This window comes from Melanotaenia boesemani, chromosome 2 (assembly GCF_017639745.1).
Source record: "Melanotaenia boesemani isolate fMelBoe1 chromosome 2, fMelBoe1.pri, whole genome shotgun sequence".
Lineage (NCBI taxonomy): Eukaryota > Metazoa > Chordata > Actinopteri > Atheriniformes > Melanotaeniidae > Melanotaenia > Melanotaenia boesemani.
In genome coordinates this window covers 10,567,829-10,587,358 of record NC_055683.1, presented here as the reverse complement: position 1 = coordinate 10,587,358, position 19,530 = coordinate 10,567,829, and the positions used below count along the sequence as shown (strand labels likewise).

General features: G+C 41.8%; 1 protein-coding gene and 2 long non-coding RNA genes across 3 annotated transcripts; 1 reads left to right on the top strand and 2 right to left on the bottom strand.

The window, feature by feature from the left end:
- Nucleotides 1-2,201: 2,201 nt before the first annotated feature.
- On the bottom strand, nucleotides 2,202-3,090 carry LOC121655516. Its single transcript, XR_006013231.1, has 3 exons — nucleotides 2,830-3,090; nucleotides 2,550-2,730; nucleotides 2,202-2,411 (listed from the first exon to the last, which is right to left on the bottom strand). It is a non-coding gene; the product is annotated as an uncharacterized LOC121655516 (long non-coding RNA).
- A 5,444-nt stretch (nucleotides 3,091-8,534) lies between these two features.
- LOC121655620 lies at nucleotides 8,535-9,547 on the top strand. The gene is made up of 5 exons (XR_006013254.1): nucleotides 8,535-8,577; nucleotides 8,698-8,786; nucleotides 9,062-9,124; nucleotides 9,351-9,418; nucleotides 9,504-9,547. It is a non-coding gene; the product is annotated as an uncharacterized LOC121655620 (long non-coding RNA).
- A 979-nt stretch (nucleotides 9,548-10,526) lies between these two features.
- On the bottom strand, nucleotides 10,527-12,837 carry LOC121654328. The gene is made up of 4 exons (XM_042008419.1): nucleotides 12,785-12,837; nucleotides 11,744-12,479; nucleotides 11,267-11,485; nucleotides 10,527-10,861 (listed from the first exon to the last, which is right to left on the bottom strand). The coding sequence occupies exons 2-4, from the start codon at nucleotides 12,463-12,465 to the stop codon at nucleotides 10,654-10,656; spliced, it is 1,149 nt and encodes a 382-aa protein (XP_041864353.1). The 5' UTR covers nucleotides 12,466-12,479; nucleotides 12,785-12,837; the 3' UTR covers nucleotides 10,527-10,653.
- Between the last annotated feature and the right edge of the window lie 6,693 nt (nucleotides 12,838-19,530).

Here is a 19,530-nt window from a genome sequence, read left to right as displayed (position 1 = left end):
TCACCTGTCTGTCCACGTCTACCTCATCTATCTATGAGGGCCGTAGAGGCCAGGATTCATTCTCCTCTCACATATACACACATTTACCCTCTTACACAAATATATTGTACTCACACACATATATATTCTCCTCTGACACACATATTGTGTATTTAACCCTTTTTGTTGTTTGCTTGGTGTCTCTCACTTTCACTGACACAGGAAGTTCTTCCCTGAACAGGAAGTGACTCTCAAACCAGGAAGTCCTTTAACAAGACTCGCTAAGCGTGTCCACGTGTAGTAATAATACACAGAACTACATAAAATACATACAAATGTAAATCTATCAGTACAAGTACTGGATTCACAGTTTTAGGAAAATACAACTAAATGAAGCTTTGAAAGAAAAATGCCATTAAAATAGTTATGTCTTCAAGTTGTGATGTATAATCTGGGCCTTGTTCTGCTTTTCCCACTAATAAATCACTGATGTGACTTTCTCTCAGGCACATAGATGGAAAGCACACGCTGGTGAGACTGAAGATGATGTTTCACGGCTGTGTTGATGCTGGAATGATGGAAATCATGGTGTATTTATTCTGCAGCCTTGTGCATTTTCTTGGAAGGAGGAATTCCTGGTTTTATCCATATGATTGATGCTGAGAAGCTTTTTAACATTTTTCCATCATGTGACAAATAGAAAACGAATATCATCCAGTTTATAAAGTTCCAGTCAAATAACACTGTGCCAAGCTTTGAAATGGCTCCATTTCAAGTTTTTTATTGGTCTGTTCAGAAACTTTGTCTCTAAATGTGACTCCAAGCTCAAACCTCCATGTTGACATTGAAAGATATTTCTTTTATACAGGTTCCTGGTATGAAAAATAGTCCCACAGGAAACACTTTATTGAAGCTTCTGGCTCTGGAGAACTCACTAAACTGCCATAAAGAAATAATCACGTTAACATTTAACATCCTTTGTTGAACAGAAAGACTAAAACAAAAACATCATTGATGCTAAATTTGTGGACTCTGATGTGAGACTAGAAGTTTGGAGAAAAACCGTCTAACAGCTGAAGAGTCAAGCAGAAACAAACATTTCACATTACATGTGCAACGACCCGCAGAAACAAAGCTTCAGCTTTTATGCAGGAGAAAAATAGAGCCCTGCTCGGCCGCTAGAAGAAGCTTGTTTCACATCCTTCACAAAGCAGCACAAATATGTAGAACTTACCAGATGAGCTGCCCTTCTTACTGTACAATATGCCACATGTGTCCATCTACATTTCATAGAAGCTGCACTCAGACGCTCATGAAGATGTTCATGTAAGAGGAAATGGATTGCACATCACATTAAATCACATCCATGAACTTCTTCTAATTGTTATCCAGAAATCAGTTATTATACAGATCATTTAGAAGCACACAAGTTTCATGTAAATGTGAGTTTCATCAGACTGAAAGTTCTGCTTCGTCATTGCCGGGCTGTCCAGCTCCAGTCCTCCAAGGCTGAACTTGTGCAGGTTTTAAGAGATTTCCTTCACCAGCACACCTAATTCACTTTAAATGGCTTTTCTCAGCAGCTTGTTTTTAAAGTTCTGCCAAAGCATGTTGAGCCATTAACCTGATTCAGGTGTGCTGCAGCGGAAACATCCAAAACCTGCAGGATAGTGGCCCCTGATGAGCAGCCTGGGAGACCCCGTCTTATTGTAAACTTCATTCCAGTTTGTTGCAAAGATTCTTTCACTTAGTGGCTCATGTTGATTTTACATCATTGTACAGTAAAAATAAAGGCAGTAAGACTTAATGAACCCTAAAACTTTTCCCAAAACATAAAAACTGCAAACAAACAAAAGAAGAAGTATTTCAAAGTGTTTGTTGGTTGATCCGTTTGAAAAGCAGGCGATAAAATCAAGAGGAAAATAGTGAGCTGTAGATAAATTTAAAAGTGGAATAGTGTCTGACTAAAAAGCTGCAGTGAAGTTCGATTTCAACATTACTTGCAGAAAGCAGCTGAAAATGTGAACCGTTCTTCACATCTATTAACTTCAGTTTGACAAATATGCAGCAGGTTTGTATTTATTGTACAAAATCACATAAAAACAAGAGAAAAGAAGAAAAGTTTCACGTTGCTTTGTGTAATTAACTGAACATGAACTTGACCTTAACACAGAATACTTTGATCCAGACCTGTACACATATTATGCTGGGCTAAAACCAAGGGTCCCGCCCACCGCAGAGCCCCTGTTTTCCTGAAGGTCTCCGTATGAGGTCTGCAGCGTAGCTTCAAGCAGTTAGTGCAGCTGTTTGCAGCGGCAGCTTTGCAGCTTCCTGAATCCTCCTCTTTGTGGAGGAGAGAACCCAGTCGGTGAAGGAGTGTTGACTCCTGTGGAAAAGGCGAGGATCGTTCCCAGTTTCTGCTCCTTCCTCATCTGGTGGAAAAGGAAGAAAGAAACTGGACAATAAACAGAAAGCAGAACATCTCTTACTATTCTAAACTGACACACAATGACCAGATGCAGCTAAATATTTCAGTTAGAAGAAGAAATGGTCAAATTCCATGGATTTACTTCTGCGTGTGTCTCCAGAAAGGAAGAACTTCCTCAGCAGCTTCTGTTGCTGCCAGCTGGAGATGGCGGATAATGAAAAGACTGTCGGCCACATCAGCTGAGAGGCTGCAGGAGACCAGCACAGAAGAGCTGAGCTTGGATTTAGTCCAGCACACCAAGTGTTTTCAGTCCATCTCTGAATCTAAGACAGAGACAGACAGATTGAAGAGGTTTTTATTGGTTTAAAAAGAAAAAAGCTCAAATAAAATTCAGTAAAAATGCACAAAAAGACGACATTTACACGTTAAACTGAAAAGTATGTGAAAAGTCAGCAGTTGGTTTCTTTAAAAGCTGTGTTGTCCAGACTTTGGTGATCGGCCTCTCTGTAGAGCAGCAGATTCCCTCATTATTAGATCTCAGTCAAATTCCAGAGCAAAGCCCCACATTTACTCCTCGCTAGAAATTTAACACGTCTTCAGTTTGTTCATAGACACAAAGTTTAAAGAAAGTTCATGAAGAGCTGACGTTACAAAGATTAGTGCTGACTGACAATGTTTAGCTTGTTTCACCAAGAGAGCAGAACATCCCAGAATCCGCTGTGTTGGTCTGATGGACAGAACTTTCCATTTCTAGACTTTGTGTATCAGATCTGCATCCAGCTGCTGTCCAGCTGCACTTTGGCTGAAATCAGTCTGTTGCCACATGCCGTCAGAAACTCTAGGCTGGAAAACATCAAGTACAATGTAGAAAAGTTTCAAGTAAACAGTCCTTAAAAAACACAACAACAACAAACTTATTAACGCTCAACACGCAGCTCCAATAAAGCAGCGACACATCTGCTTGTTTTCCATCCTTCATGAGGACATGACTCAGCAGGTCTACCGTCAATAACATGAGTCAGCAGGAATTTACAGGAATTTACCACGTGTACTTTATTAATTACTACATGAATCATGAAGGTAAATCCATGTCAGTAGTCAGTACAGCACGTTTACACGTTGATAGAAAGAACAATGACATATAAGTGCAGACCTGACATCAGCTGACAGCTTCCCTCCAAAGGCGTCTCTTATTGGTTCAGGAACTCCGTTGGTCCCAGATTTCTGGAATTCAGATCCGTTCAGTTCATGCCCTCGTTCAGCAGCTTCTACTTTGTGCCACGTTTGATGAGAGAACAGCTGGATGTCCCAGAAGAAGGACGACGTCCTTGTTTCCAGTATCATGATCCTGATTTTAGCCTGAAAATAGAACACATTCATTTTATAGTTAATATTTGATGTTTGTAGAAAGTTCCCACAGTTGTTAAATGTTAAATGAATCATGCAAACCTTCACTAACTAAATCAAACTCTAGCCAGTGTAAATACTTTGAGACGTCCTCATGTTGCCGTGGTTACGGACAGAGCAAACGGCCGCTAGTTGTGTTAAACACACACTAAGCTCCAACAGTGATGTGACTGGACTGATGGAAGCAGTTTCCAGAACTCTTTATCTGAACTGACAGAAACATGTTTGATAAAACTCAGCCTAAAAGAAAAGTCACTTTTCTTTGTGTTTTACTAAAAGACTAAAAATAAAAGAGCAGCTTCATTTTACCAGCTTTATTTTTATCCCATCAGCTTGTGAATAAACTAATTATGTAATGTGTGATCCAGATAAGTGGTGGAAAGACGACTGTAACAGCTGCTCTGGTGAGGAGAGTGTGTTAATAAAATAGTCCCATTAACTGGGGCAGGAAGAATGGAGCAGACCCCCAACTGGACCGGGTCTAGAGTCTGCAGGTTATTAGGTGTGAACGCAGCCTCCAGCAAAGAAAGACTTTCTGTCCTCTGACAACATGTCATACAACACGTTATTCCCCAGCTGCCACTGCTGATGCTTCTATGACTCTCAGAAGTGTGTTTCTCTTTAATGGGAGCAGCAGCACAGCCTGCAGCTACATGAGCAAACACACACTACAGGACGGACTTAGTCCACTGGAACTAACACTTGGAGATTCTATTCACATTTTATTTTCACCTTTTCCTCGGTCGGGACGTCCAGCTGCCAAAGTGTTTGTGAGTCTTGTGTCTTAAAGACCGTGGTGACCCTCCGGTCCAGGTCTTGAGTACATGCCTGGACTGCTGAGTACGGTGGCCCAGAGGTGTCACAGCAAATAAAAGCCGCAACACAACAAAATAAGTCACATCACTACAAAATAAACCGCAACACAACACAATAAACCACAACACTACAAAATAAACCGCAACACAACACAATAAACCACAACACTACAAAATAAACCGCAACACAACACAATAAACCACAACACTACAAAATAAACCGCAACACAACACAATTAGGCACAACACTACAAAATAAACCGCAACACAACACAATAAGCCACAACACAACAAAATAAACCGCAACACAACACAACCACAACACTACAAAATAAACCGCAACACAACACAATAAGCCACAACGGAAGTTGTCTTTTTTTTTTTTTTTTTTTTTTTAAGATTTTACCACCGGAAGTTAGCTACACCAAGTTTCAGTCCAAACAGATGGGAAGTTGGAGATTTTAGGAAGCAGCCGGAGAAGTAAGTAAAATACTGTTTGTTAATAACGTTTATTAATTTCGGCATGCGCTTTTATGAATGCTTTTAACTTTTTATGTGTAAATTAAGAGTCATTGTTCGAGGTAGTAATGTGAACTGTCGACATAGAGGGGATCCCAAACTACGGATCTCTTGAGCCAGTATCCTGCAGGTTTTAGTGATTTCCTGGTTGCAATACAAATGATCAAAATGAGATGGATCTCCAGCAGCTTTTGAAGTTCTGCACGAGCCTCTTAATGATGCAATGATTTGAATCGGGTGTGTGTCAGGCAACAGGGAAATATGTAAAATTTGGAGGGCAGTGGCTCAGGAGGTCCGAGGTTAGTGATTGCCGTGTAGGTCTGGTAGTTTTTCAGCAGGACAAAGGCTTATCTGGGTTAGATATTACAGTTTTTCTCTATTGCTTAAACACATTTCACGATACTGCCCTCACTTTTCACAAAACTCTAAACACAAAACACTTTTCTAAAGCTACGTACACTAAACCTCACAGTTTCTTTTCAAAACCAACCCATCACACCAAAACAGTTGCTCATATGCTCAAAAGCAAACTCTGACACCAAAATACCACTCAAGGCCTGCAAAAATGTAAACACTACTGAGCATCATTAACCACATTACCAAAAAAATTGAAAGCACAATTTTCACAGTGTGAGACTGTTCTTTTTACAGTTTCACAACTGCCAGGATGCATTTGAGCAACCCTTATTTATTCTCAAATATGTTTTGGGCATTTTCTATAGATTTGTGCATTTCATGGGAATAGTTACATAATGCAGAAAATGCAGTAATATCACAACTCAATGCAAAAATGAGTACTAAACTCCATGGAGGATCCATTACACACAATAGATACTGTACAGTAACAATTGAGAACACAATGTTCAGGGTGCGATTTCTTTTATTACAGTACGTTGAAAATTGACACAGTATGTTGTATGTTGACACCGAAATCATGGAGAGGCATCACGTCGTCGGGCTGGGTCGGGCCACAGGACCTCATCAACGTCACAGGCAATATTGTCCATAGCCAAACAACGTGGGAAGAATGCCCTGGCATGCCGCACCCAGCCTTGGAACGCCTCCACAGCCACATCATCACAGGCCAGGTCCATAGCCCTGAGAAGGTTCTCTCTAGTGTAAGGTTGGCGGTCATAGACCTTCCACCGCCATGCTGAGAAGAACTCCTCTATTGGGTTTAGGAACGGAGAGTAGGGTGGCAGACACACATTAATGAATTGCTGATTGATGTTAAACCACTCTCTGACCTGGATGCTGCGATGGGAGCTAACATTGTCCCAGAGGATGACGTATATGGGAAGATCAGCCGGTCCAGGAATCTGCTGGTCGTGGTGATCTGCTGGCCGAGCATTCAGGTGGTCATTGTCATGCAAAACATCTCTGAGCTCTCCTAGGAAGGTGAGGAGACGCTCAGTGTTGTAGGCACCAAGTTCAGCATGCCGGTGGAGAAGCCCTCTAGAACTCATGGCAGCGCAGAGAGTGATGTTTTGGTTGGACTCGTTGTCCCGCTTCGGTCATTGTCATGCCGTGGACAATGACTGTTGCTCTCATTTCATCTGTAATGAAAATGCGTTGTCTTGCTTGCCCTCCTTCTCCTCTCGCTCCTTGGCCTGCTCCTCTTTGGACTGCTTCTCGCCCTCTTTGGCCCACTCCTCGGCCCGCTCCTCTCCCTCCTTGACCTGCTCCTCTCCCTCCTTGACCTGCTCCTCTCCCTCCTCGGCCCGCTCCTCTGCCTCCTCTGACACGAACTCCTCTGCCTCCTCTGACACAAACTCCTCTCCCTCCTCTGACACAAACTCCTCTTCTTCTGTCTTCATCATCCATTTTTGTTTTTGAACTTTCAGCAAACTGCACTGACTTATATAGGTGTGGTCACATCATTTGCAATAGGTGTTTTCAATTATGAGTCGTTGTGTTTACTGATTGACACCAGGTATGTTCATTGTGTTCAAGTTTTGCTGATTGTGGGTAGCATTTTGCATCACATGAGCTTCACAATGCATATTGGAGCAGAGTTATATGCAAAATGTGTTTTAGCACGGCAAATTTTGTTTTGAGTTTTGAGAAAAAGGGGATGGGTTTTGTGAACAGTGTCTACAGGTGAATTGTGTTTGTGGTTGTGGCAAAAGGGGGGGAGTTTTACTAAATGTGTTTAGGCAACTGGTCATTTGGTTTAGAGTACTGGGTTTTGTGTTTTGGCAATAGAGAAAAACTGTAAATGGATCCAACAAATGACCATTGTTAATTTATTTATTAATTTACTTAGAAAAAATGTTTCACAAAACCACCATTAAAATCCACGAAATGAGCCATTTTTGCATTTTCACACAAAAAGCATTTATATATATATGAACCTATTATAATGAATCTAAATGCTTTCAGCCCAGGTTTGAAGTCTAGATCTTGTTTTTAAGCAAGACCTGGTCTAATGTGGTCAAAATCGCCCCAAAAAGCAGTGAACTCACCTTTTTAGCATATGGCATGAACATAATTATTATTTGTATTTATTTATTTTACATCTCATGGTTTGCCTGTAGAACTGTTGCATGTGATTACATTGATGCCAAACTACATCTATAAAAGTTTACTTGTCTGAGGAATTGCCCAATAATACTGAATATTTTTTTCTTGCAGAGGAAAATGTATTGCCCTTTTTGTGGATTCAGCTTGGAGTCACTAACTCCATTTTGCAGTTCATGTGGCAAGGATATCAAATTCTTGACTCATGATAAGACTGGAACATCTGAAGGTAGTATCTTAAAAAAACATTTTATTTAAATTGGAGTGACACTGTACTGTACAGTATAATTATAAAACATGTCTGAACAAGATGATCAGAGACATATTCTCATATTTCACTTATTCTCTTAATAAGATCTGATTGCATTTTGAACCAGGTAGCACAGTAAAGTGTGCAGTGGAGTCATTCCACAAGTTCCGCAGTTTAAAAGAGAAGGAGAGGCAGTCATTCTTCAAAAAGAAAAAAAGACCTCTGAAAGAGAGCAGTGTGAAGGTAATTTTTGCCAGCGTTAATGATTTTTCTTTTTCCTGTTTTTTGTGTATTTGTACTGCCTCAAGGAATATGATTACAAATACCCTTAATATCTGTTTATCTGTAGATTTCAGTTGCCCTGATGCAACTGAAAGATGGAGCACTAAAACCTGTAAGAGGAACAGCTCTACCACTCGTAGTGAATCCAGAGCTGGATGCTGAGCACTTGCAAATAGCAGCTGTACAAAAATTGAAGGACTTCAACAGCAATTTGCAAGGCGGACCTTACTTCCTACTTTACCCTGATGGTACAAGGATAATTAACATACCAGGAACAGAAACACCATTCACTCTGAAACAGTACAAAGACGCAGTGGGAAAGACATACCAACGCATCACAGTGTACATATGTACAGCTGCCGATTTCCAAAATTATTGTAAGTAAATGAAAGTACTAACCAAACAAACAAGAACTGTCTTCAACTGATTTACTATCTGTAAAATTTGAAGTCAAAATATTTAAGTTTAAATCTTATGTCTGGTCTTGTATTTCACAGCTCGATCCACCTCAGGCTCCGACACATCTGACTCAGAAGTGATCATTACAAGCAGAAGTGCTGCAGAATTCAATTCAGCTGATACACTGGTGAATGTAACATTTGCTATTATGCAGATCTGTACTATAGGTTATGCCTAAAGACTGAACAAAGCCACAAAAATTACACTTAACCTACTGTAGTTTTTAAATAACAGGATGCATGACATATTTTAAATGCCAAAATACCACTTAGATATATTGTCCTGCAGAGATGTTATATCATTCTAACATTGATTATAATTAACATAACATAAAATAATTTTGTAAACCAAACCTAAATGTTACATTGATGTACAGTATACTGGATATGTATGCATTTCCAGCTTTGGGATCCTGCCTTGAACAGTACCAGCAATGACGGAGAATCGCACATTGGCTCTGATACGGTAATATGTGGCTCCCTAATTTGAATGTTTATTCTTCACATGTAGTTTTCTTAAAAAAATATTGTCATACACTTGTTCTACAATTTGCTTAATCAGTGTTTCACAATGACTTTGAGATCCACATCATCTTTCCTTACATGCGTATCTGTTTCTAGATAGGATATTTTAAATCTTTATATTTCAGTACCACGATTCACCAATCTGTTTTTCATGATTTCTGACACAGATTTTACTTTCTGACTCAGAAGAGGGCCCAGGAACATCAACATCTGCACTGGAAACTCCATGCTATAGGTATTTTTCTTACTCTGCAAAGTTCAAGAGTAATGTTAATTTGGAAATATCAACAATTTATAAATATTTGTATACCATTTCTCAGGAAATACACACAACTCTATGCACCTCTTGTAGAAGAGGAACAGGGGGACTCTGGCAGTGATAAGGAGAGTAGTAACGTTCAAAATGATGCAGAGTAAGACCATGGGTATTTTTTGAAGGTGTTGTTTCTTTCTGGTTAGATGTATGCCATCACATAGCTCGATAAGTTAAAGAACTAACATGGTCATGATCTGTCGGTAGGGTGGAACAGCCTTCTGTGTCAGAGGTCATCGCAAACCTGGCACTCCAGATCGATCGCGGCGCTGTCAACAGATTTAACATCTGCCGATCTGACATCTGGGATGGAGCTGTGAGAGGGTTCAGAAGAGGAACATTTGCTGAAACAAACGATCTCCTTGTGAAGTTCTCTGATGATGAAGGCAGATTTGAAGATGGACTTGCCAGTCTGAAGTTTCTAACAGCACTGCAGCAGCATCCTGCTGTCCTAACTCCTGTTCTCTGTCATTCAAATCACAAATTAACTGCGACAGACATGGAAAACCTATTCCAACCCCACCTCAGTCCTGTGGGAAGCAACATGAGGGTCCTGGAGAACAAAGCAAGAAGTTTCTGGGCAGATTACCTTCTTGACTGCGAAGGTTAGTTAATATAATTTTCAGTGATGTAATCCCCCCAAATTACAATTGAGTAAATATGTTCAAATGCTTTCTAATTTTAGACAATGACAGTGCAGTGACTCTGGAGGAGATCTTCATGTTTGCCACAGGTGTGCCATGCATACCTCCTGCTGGCATGAATCCTCAGCCACGCCTTCAATTCCTTACCACTTCCAAGTTCCCCATGGCAAATACATGTGCCAACACTTTAAAGCTGCCTCTCTTGGATAACTACAACACCTTCAAAGCCAACATGAACTTTGGGATTAAGAATTCCCCTGGCTTTGGCTGTTTTTAAACAGTCTGAACTATGTAAATGTACCAAAAAAAAAAGGTTCTGTGTTCAGGACAGAAAAGTGAAATTCTCAGCTATAGACTCTTATTTTGTCAAAAGATCAAAACTTTGTTTTCCTTCATTTTGTTCTGTCAGCTGTTTCTAAAAGTTGTAGTTTTCCTATATGTCAAAGGGTTATGTCTGGAAATATAATGTTCTCTCCATTTGGTAGCTGAATTAGTCTGAATGTGAAATTAAGATTAAATGTCAGTCATGTTTTTCAGGGTGATGTAGTTCTCTACAGCAGGCTGCCACTGAAGAGGTGGTGCCAAACCACTCTGTCTTTGCAGTTCTTCAAAGTCATGCTGGTCACTGTCCCCATCGGGCGCTGCTGGTGCTGGCACATGTCTTTCAAGCTGGCTCACAGTTTGTGGGGATGCTGGGAATCCACAGTTCATCCCATTGAATCTGGTAACGAATACAGGGGGAAAATATGCAAGATAAACATCACACTGACAGTGGTTTGTTTTTACTTAAATTTCAAGCTTTGTTTTTTCACTCCATCCCAATAAAAGTTTAAAATGGAATGCTTTTTTTTTTCATTGACAAGTCCACAATTTGCCAAAATGTCTTAATATTAAAAAACAAATGCAGAAACCCCACAAGACTACATAATAAAGGTTAAAATACACCATCAAATCTTAGAAAAAAACTGATAGTCTAAAGCTGTTAATGCATTATTCCAAACTTTTACCATTTCAAACATGTTAAATTTATGCAACTGCACTATCAGTGTTTTTTCCATGAATGCATGATGTAGATGTAATATGAGGTTATCCAATTGTACTTGTTTTACGTGTTTGCAATACACACCTGTGAGGCAAAAAGTACATTGCCTCTGGTCTTCCAGATGGGCAATTTGACTGCCGAACAGGACGAATAATGTGAGTGTTCCAGTGGTGCTTGTATTCATCCAGTTCTTTCTGTAGCACATCCAGAAAGCAGTGTCGCAGCAACCTTGTGTGTTCATAGCTGCCATTGAACAGATGCCTCTCCCTCAAGTCACCAAACAGATCTATCCAAAATTGTATCCTGGGAACACAAATTGTATTATAAGGAAATATAATAAAAGTAATACCCTTCTCCAATAAAAGGCTCAACAATGTCTGTCATGTGACCCGTTGTGTTTTAAGAAGTAGAGTTTGTCATGTAAAAACCATTAACAGTCTCAAACTAGAAAGTAAACTGTGTTGAAGACGTGCTCAGTTTGGCTTGGCTGCTTTTTGAATCAATCACATACAGTAAATACAAAAATATGGTGTGATACATATAAATATTTGGGATAAAAACCTTTGTTTACGAAAGTATGACCACCAGCTTTCAATGCGCTGGTTTGATGTTGAAGTGCCATACATGTGACTTCTGGTTCCTGCAAGTTCATCGCTCTGCTCTGATCTCAAAGAACAATGGAGTGCTGCCATAAGTCCATTTTCTGTGCCACAGTCCGTGCAGAGGCGCATTGGGAAAACTCCAAATTCAGCTACACATTTAATATAATTTTGAGCAATGACACTTGGGTCATTGTTGGACTTTCCACATGCAAGCCACATAATTTTTCTGGAGAAGCCATCAATACAGCCACTTATGGCAATTCCAAAGGGTTTGAGTTTGTCATATCCATCAACATGCCAGACTTCATTTGGTCCCGTTGAGTGGTACGTTCTTCGGACAAATCTTCTCTGAGAACGGTTCTCTATCCCAGATGGGTCAAGTTCTCTCATTAGGTTCATCACATCACATCTTCTCACTGTTAATGAGTACTTTTGTTTGAGAATCTGCCACATTGCTCTGTATCCTAAAAGCCTGCCTGATCCCTGAAGCTCCTCAGAAATGGCTTCCCGTACAGTAGCAATAGGAGTATAGTTAGTTCTCTTAGTCAGGTCTGCATCTCGTAGTCTTCTTTTTAAAGTGCTGAGACTCATTGAAATGTTGTGCTTGGTTGCCAGTAAGTCCAATATTATTTCAGAGGTATGGCCCTCTGCGAAATACTTGTGAATAAGTTCATCCACCATGGTTGCTTCAGGACCTGAAGGATAAATATGTGAAAACAGTTAAAAGGAAAAAGTACACTACCATTTACACACTTTTACATGACTGATTAATGAACAAAATGAGAAACTGAAAAGCTAATGTCTCGTTTAGATTTTTTGTTGTTTTAGTGTTAACCTGTTAACTCTAGTGAAATGCACTAGTTACCAGAATAACCCTTGCAAAATGAAATGAGATTTTAGACTTTATTTTGAGTTTCACCACCATGCTTAGCTCATAAACCTAATCATTTACAGTACAATACAGAAATCCATAATCTTTAAGAAAATTACAAAACTATACCTTCCGATTGAAGACTTCTCAAAAACTGAATACTCCTGCCGCATGAGGCACAGTATAGCGGGACAATCTGTAGATTTATTCCACAATATGGACAAAACATGATCTGGTAAAAGAGGGAGAGAAACAGAGGTTTAAGTTACTAACAATTACATTTAATAAAGTACAGCTGCAGTGCCTTTCCGTTTGGTGTTTGTCTATTTATAAAGCACGTTAACGTGAAAAAAATATTTAAAACAAAAACACACCAAAAAGAGAGAGAGAGAAATATGTATTTATGCAGACTGATGCGAGCCCCCAGCACTGTCTTGCAGCTTTGCTTTGTCGCAACGGACTGTACCTCGTCCGTGTGCATATCGAACATGCAATGACTCTTAATCTACACATAAAAAGTTAAAAGCATTCATAAAAGCGCATGCCGAAATTAATAAACGTTATTAACAAACAGTATTTTACTTACTTCTCCGGCTGCTTCCTAAAATCTCCAACTTCCCATCTGTTTGGACTGAAACTTGGTGTAGCTAACTTCCGGTGGTAAAATCTTAAAAAAAAAAAAAAAAAAAAAAAGACAACTTCCCTTGTGGTTTATTGTGTTGTGTTGCGGTTTATTTTGTAGTGTTGTGGCTTATTGTGTTGTGTTGCGGTTTATTTTGTAGTGTTGTGCCTAATTGTGTTGTGTTGCGGTTTATTTTGTAGTGTTGTGCCTAATTGTGTTGTGTTGCGGTTTATTTTGTAGTGTTGTGGTTTATTGTGTTGTGTTGCGGTTTATTTTGTAGTGTTGTGCCTAATTGTGTTGTGTTGCGGTTTATTTTGTAGTGTTGTGGTTTATTGTGTTGTGTTGCGGTTTATTTTGTAGTGTTGTGACTTATTTTGTTGTGTTGCGGCTTTTATTTGCTGTGACACCTCTGGGCCACCGTAGCTGAGGCTTTAGGTCTGAAGAGTTCTCTCATCTGATGCTGGACCCGGTCTGAGTTTTATTAGGGACGGATGAACCGTCCTCTGCTGCTCAAGAGACCAACACAACCATGTCATGATGAAAGATTTCTGAAACCACTGCATCTCATTTCTTCCATCCATGTCAGGCGGGAACTAGAGACGACCTGCACCTGCTTCTCAGCCAATCACAGCGCAGCATAAACTGCCTGCCTTTTCCACCAAACTCCTTCTGTTTCCACCAAATCTTTCCTCACACACACACACACACTCTTCTTCTACATACATGTTCTATTCTTACATGCAGATATTACCGTATTAACTACGTCCACTGAATTAGAGAAAATAAATGAAAGAGGGAAAGAAAATGTGAGCATGTGAGAGTAAGAATATATGTACAGTATGTGAGAGAGAAAATGTGTGTATGTGTGAATAAAACTGTGTGTGTGTGAGGATGAATTATGGCCTATACAGCTCCTCATACCTGTCTGTCCACTTCTACCTCACCTGTCTAGTTTCCTCCTGTCAGCAGCATCTTTTCATCTCCTCCATCATGTCCTCACTGAGGAGTCTCATATTAAAGTAGAAGCAGGTCAAAGTGGTGATTGGTCTCTTAGAGGCTGGGGGTGAAAGCTTCTCACACACAAGCAGCTCAGACATTTCATTCATTTCCCTCATGTTTGATGAAGCTGCTTAAAAACAGTCAGATGTAGAGGAGAAGGGATTAGATGGAGACAGAAGCCAAACCTGACCCCCCTCCTCCTTTCAGAGTGGAGCCTATTGGAGAGCGATGGCTGAGACCAGGTCTGAGAAAGTGTGTGTGTGTGTTTTCATTGCATTCATCACTTTCAAAGTCAGCATCAAAGTGTCAATAGATCAACACCTGAATCTGGATTGGTTCTGTTCTCTCCATCAGATTCCTGGAAAGTCAATGGAAGCAAACACGGTGAACAGGAAGCTCCACCTGTCTGACAACAACAGGAAGTTTCCATTAGTGGACGTCCCTCAGTCATGTCCTGATCATCCAGACAGATGTGATGGCGCCCTCTTCAGGTTCTGTGTGGAAATGTTCTGACTGCTCGCTGTTACTGGGATGTTAGTGGAGAGGAGACGTTTCTCAGTGAGTTCCAGAGGAACCAGAAGGAGAGGAACCAGTAAAGACGGCGTGTTGGGAGGAAATGAATCCTCATGGAGTCTGAGCTGCTCTCATCATCATGGTTACGCTGTCTCTCACAATAACAGATGAACAGCATGTCCTCCTCCTCCGTCTCCAGCAGTAGCAGCGTATGTGGAGCGTCCTGCTGGAACTCTGTCCTTCTACAGAGTCTCCTCTGACTCTGATCTTCCTCCACATCTTCATCAGCACCTTCATCATCCTCTGCTTCCTGGGTTTGGCTTCTTGTTAGGGTCCGAGCCATACGAAGTATGGCGGGGCCCTATTGTAGTTGAAATGTTTATTAGGGTCCGAGCCATACGAAGTATGGCGGGGCCCTATTGTAGTTGAAATGTTTATTAGGGTCCGAGCCATACGAAGTATGGAAGGACCCTATTGTGGTTGAAATGTTTATTAGGGTCCGAGCCATACAAAGTATGGCAAGGCCCTATTGTTTCTGCTATGTTTATTATTAGGGTCCGAGCCATACGAAGTATGGAAGGACCCTATTGTGGTTGAAATGTTTATTAGGGTCCGAGCCATACAAAGTATGGCAAGGCCCTATTGTGGTTGAAATGTTTCTCCTCCTAAGCATTTCGACGCCAAATTTGACCCCCTAAACACCCATGAAAACTTGTGAAACTTGGCACACACGTCAAGCCCGGCGAAAATCGGATATTATAAGGTCCGCATACTATTCAATGCAAAATTGGCTCAACAGCGCCACCTAGAGTCACCAAAAAACACCACATGAATGGGGCCCAGGAAGTCTACTTCAACGTAGGAAGACGAAACTCGGCACACATGTGTACCACCCCGTGTTGACCAGAAAACTCAATGTAACACCTGTCGCCATGGCAACGGGGTGCCCGCCATCTTGGCGTGTGCGGCCATTTTTTAGCCATTTTTTGCACTTTACACACATCGTATTTGAACAAACTAGTCTGAGGGGATTCGTGCGACTGACTCCAAACTTGGTGGGAAGCTTCCTGACAAGTTGGGGACAAACCGCTATTCAAATCTTTCTAATAGCAGAAAGCATGTTACCGTGGCAACAGACGGAAAAACGCCTTCTCGCCATGAAACACGGTTTGCTCATATCTCCACAGAAATACATGGGATCTCCACGAAACTTCACAGTATTCATACGTGTGACACCCCAAGTCCAGCAAAGAAGTCAATCAAACACCTGTTGCCATGGCAACGGGGTGGCCGCCATCTTGGATCTCATTGCCATTTGAACGAACTAGTCTGAGGGGAATGGTCCGACCGACTCCAAACTCGGTGGGGACCTTCCTGACAAGTTGGGGACCAAACGCTCCTCACATCTTTCTAATAGCAGAAAGCGTGTTACCGTGGCAACCGACGGAAAATGACCTCGCCAAGAAACACGGTTTGCTCATATCTCCATAGAAAGAGATGGGATCTTCACCAAAGTTCACAGGATTCATATGTGTAACACCCCAAGTCCAGCAAAGAAGTCCATTAAACACCTGTTGCCATGGCAACCGACGGAAAATGACCTTCTCGCCATGAAACACGGTTTGCTCACATCTCCATAGGAATACATGGGAACTGCACCAAACTTGACAGGATTCATACAGGTTGGATCCTTAATGCATTACACCACGTGTTGCCATGGCAACCCACGGAAAATGACCTTCTCGCCATGAAACACGGTTTGCTCATATCTCTATAGAAATATATGGGAGCTGCACCAAACTTCACAGTACTCATACCTGTGACACCCCAAGTCCAGCAAAGAAGTCAATCAAACACCTGTTGCCATGGCAACGGCGTGCCCGCCATCTTGGTTTTCATTGCCATTTGAACGAACTAGTCGGAGGGGACTCGTGCGACTGACTCCAAACTTGGTGGGAACCTTCCTGACAAGTTGGGGACCAAACGCTATTCAAATCTATCTAATAGCAGAAAGCATGTTACCGTGGCAACCGATGGAAAATGACCTTCTCGCCATGAAACACGGTTTGCTCATATCTCCATAGAAATAGATGGGATCTGCACCAAACTTGACAGTATTCATACCTGTGACACCCCAAGTCCAGCAACGTATTCAATCAAACACCTGTTGCCATGGCAACGGTGTGCCCGCCATCTTGGATTTCATTGCCATTTGAACAAACTACTCTGAGGGGATTCGTGCGACTGACTCCAAACTTGGTGGGAAGCTTCCTCACAAGTTGGGGACCAAACGATATTCAAATCTTTCTAATAGCAGAAAGCGTGTTACCGTGGCAACCGACGGAAAATGACCTTCTCGCCATGAAACAGGGTTTGCTCATATCTCCACAGGAATACGTGGGAACTGCACCAAACTTGACAGGATTCATACTTGTTGGGTCCTTAACGCGTTACACCACCTGTTGTCATGGCAACATCGGGTGGCGGGGTCCAGGCCGCTCGGACCCGATGGATGCCGCTTGCGGCTTTAATTAGGGTCCGAGCCATACAAAGTATGGCAAGGCCCTATTGTTTCTGCTATGTTTATTATTATACTTCTCCTCCTAAGCGCTTCGACCCCTAATTTGACCCCCTAAACACCCATGAAAAGTTGTGAAACTTGGCACACACCTCAAGCCCGGCGAAAATTGCAATATTCTATGGACTGCATACACTTCAATGCAAAAATGGCTCAACAGCGCCACCTAGAAAAAATAAATTACCCCCAATATAATGGGGACACAAACGTCTACTTCGACGCAGGAACACGAAACTTGGCACACACGTGTAACACCCCGAGTCGAGCAAAAAAGTCAATCAAACATCTGTTGTCATGGCAACGGGGTGCCCGCCATCTTGGCGTGTGCCTCCATTTTTTGGCCATTTTTTGCACTTTACACACATCGTATTTGAACGAACTAGTCTGAGGGGATTCGTGCGACTGACTCCAAACTTGGTGGGAAGCTTCCTCACAAGTTGGGGACCAAACGATATTCAAATCTTTCTAATAGCAGAAAGCGTGTTACCGTGGCAACCGACGGAAAATGACCTTCTCGCCATGAAACACGGTTTGCTCATATCTCCATATAAATACCTGGGATCTGCACCAAACTTGACAGTATTCATACGTGTGACACCCCAAGTCCAGCAAAGAAGTCAATCAAACACCTGTTGCCATGGCAACGGGGTGCCCGCCATCTTGGATTTCACTGCCATGTGAGTGAACTAGTCTGAGGAGATTCGTGCCACCGACTCCAAACTTGGTGGGAACGTTCATGACAAGTTGGGGACCAAACGCTATTCAAATCTTTCTAATAGGAGAAAGCGTGTAACCGTGGCAACCGACGGAAAAAGCCTTCTCGCCATGAAAGACGGTTTGCTCATATTTCCACAGAAATAGATGGGATCTGCACCAAACTTGACAGGATTCATACTTGTTGGGTCCCTAACGCATTGCACCACCTGTTCTCATGGCAACATAGCATGTTAGCTAGCAGAATTAGCATGCAAGCAAAAAATGCTAACTAAGTATATCAACATTTCAGATTTTCAGCTGGGTGTTTTACCATGTTAAATATGATGTGACCAGGTTACCTACCATGCTAGGAAAAGGTGTATGACACGGGTGGCGGGGTCCAGGCCGCTCGGACCCGATGGATGCCGCTTGCGGCTTTAATTATTATTATTTTTCTAAGCATTTCGACCTCAAATTTGACCCCCTAAACACCCATGAAAAGTTGTGAAACTTTGCACACACCTCAAGCCTGGCGAAAATTTCGATACTCTAAGTTCCGCATACACTTCACTACAAAATTGGCTCAACAGCGCCACCTAGAAAAAAATAAAATCCCTGAATGAATGGGGTCAACAAAGTCTACTTCGACGTAGGAAGACGAAACTCGGCACACACGTGTAACACCCCAAGTCGACCAAAAAACTCAATAGAAGACATGTTGCCATGGCAACGGGGTGCCCGCCATCTTGGCGTGTGCGGCCATTTTTTAGCCATTTTTTGCACTTTACACACATCGTAATTGAACGAACTAGTCTGAGGGGATTCGTGCGATTGACTCCACACTTGGTAGGAAACTTCCTGACAAGTTGGGGACCAAACGATATTCAAAACTTTCTAATAGCAGAAAGCATGTTACCGTGGCAACCAACGGAAAATGACCTTCTCGCCATGAAACACGGTTTGCTCATATCTCCTTAGAAATACGTGGGATCTGCACCAAACTTGACAGGATTCATACTGGTGACACCCCAAGTCCACCAAATAACTCAATCGAACACCTGTTGCCATGGCAACGGGGTGCCGGCCATCTTGGATTTCACTGCCATTTGAACGAACTAGTCTGAGGGGATTCAGGCCACCAACTCCAAACTTGGTGAGAACGTTCCTGACAAGTTGGGGACCAAACGCTATTCAAATCTCTCTAATAGGAAAAAGCCTGTAACCGTGGCAACCGACGGAAAAAGCCTTCTCGCCATGAAACACGGTTTGCTCATATCTCCATAGAAATAGATGGGATCTGCACCAAACTTGACAGTATTCATACCTGTGACACCCCAAGTCCAGCAACGTATTCAATCAAACACCTGTTGCCATGGCAACGGGGTGCCCGCCATCTTGGATTTCATTGCCATTTGAACAAACTACTCTGACGGGATTCGTGCAACTGACTACACACTTGGTGGGAAG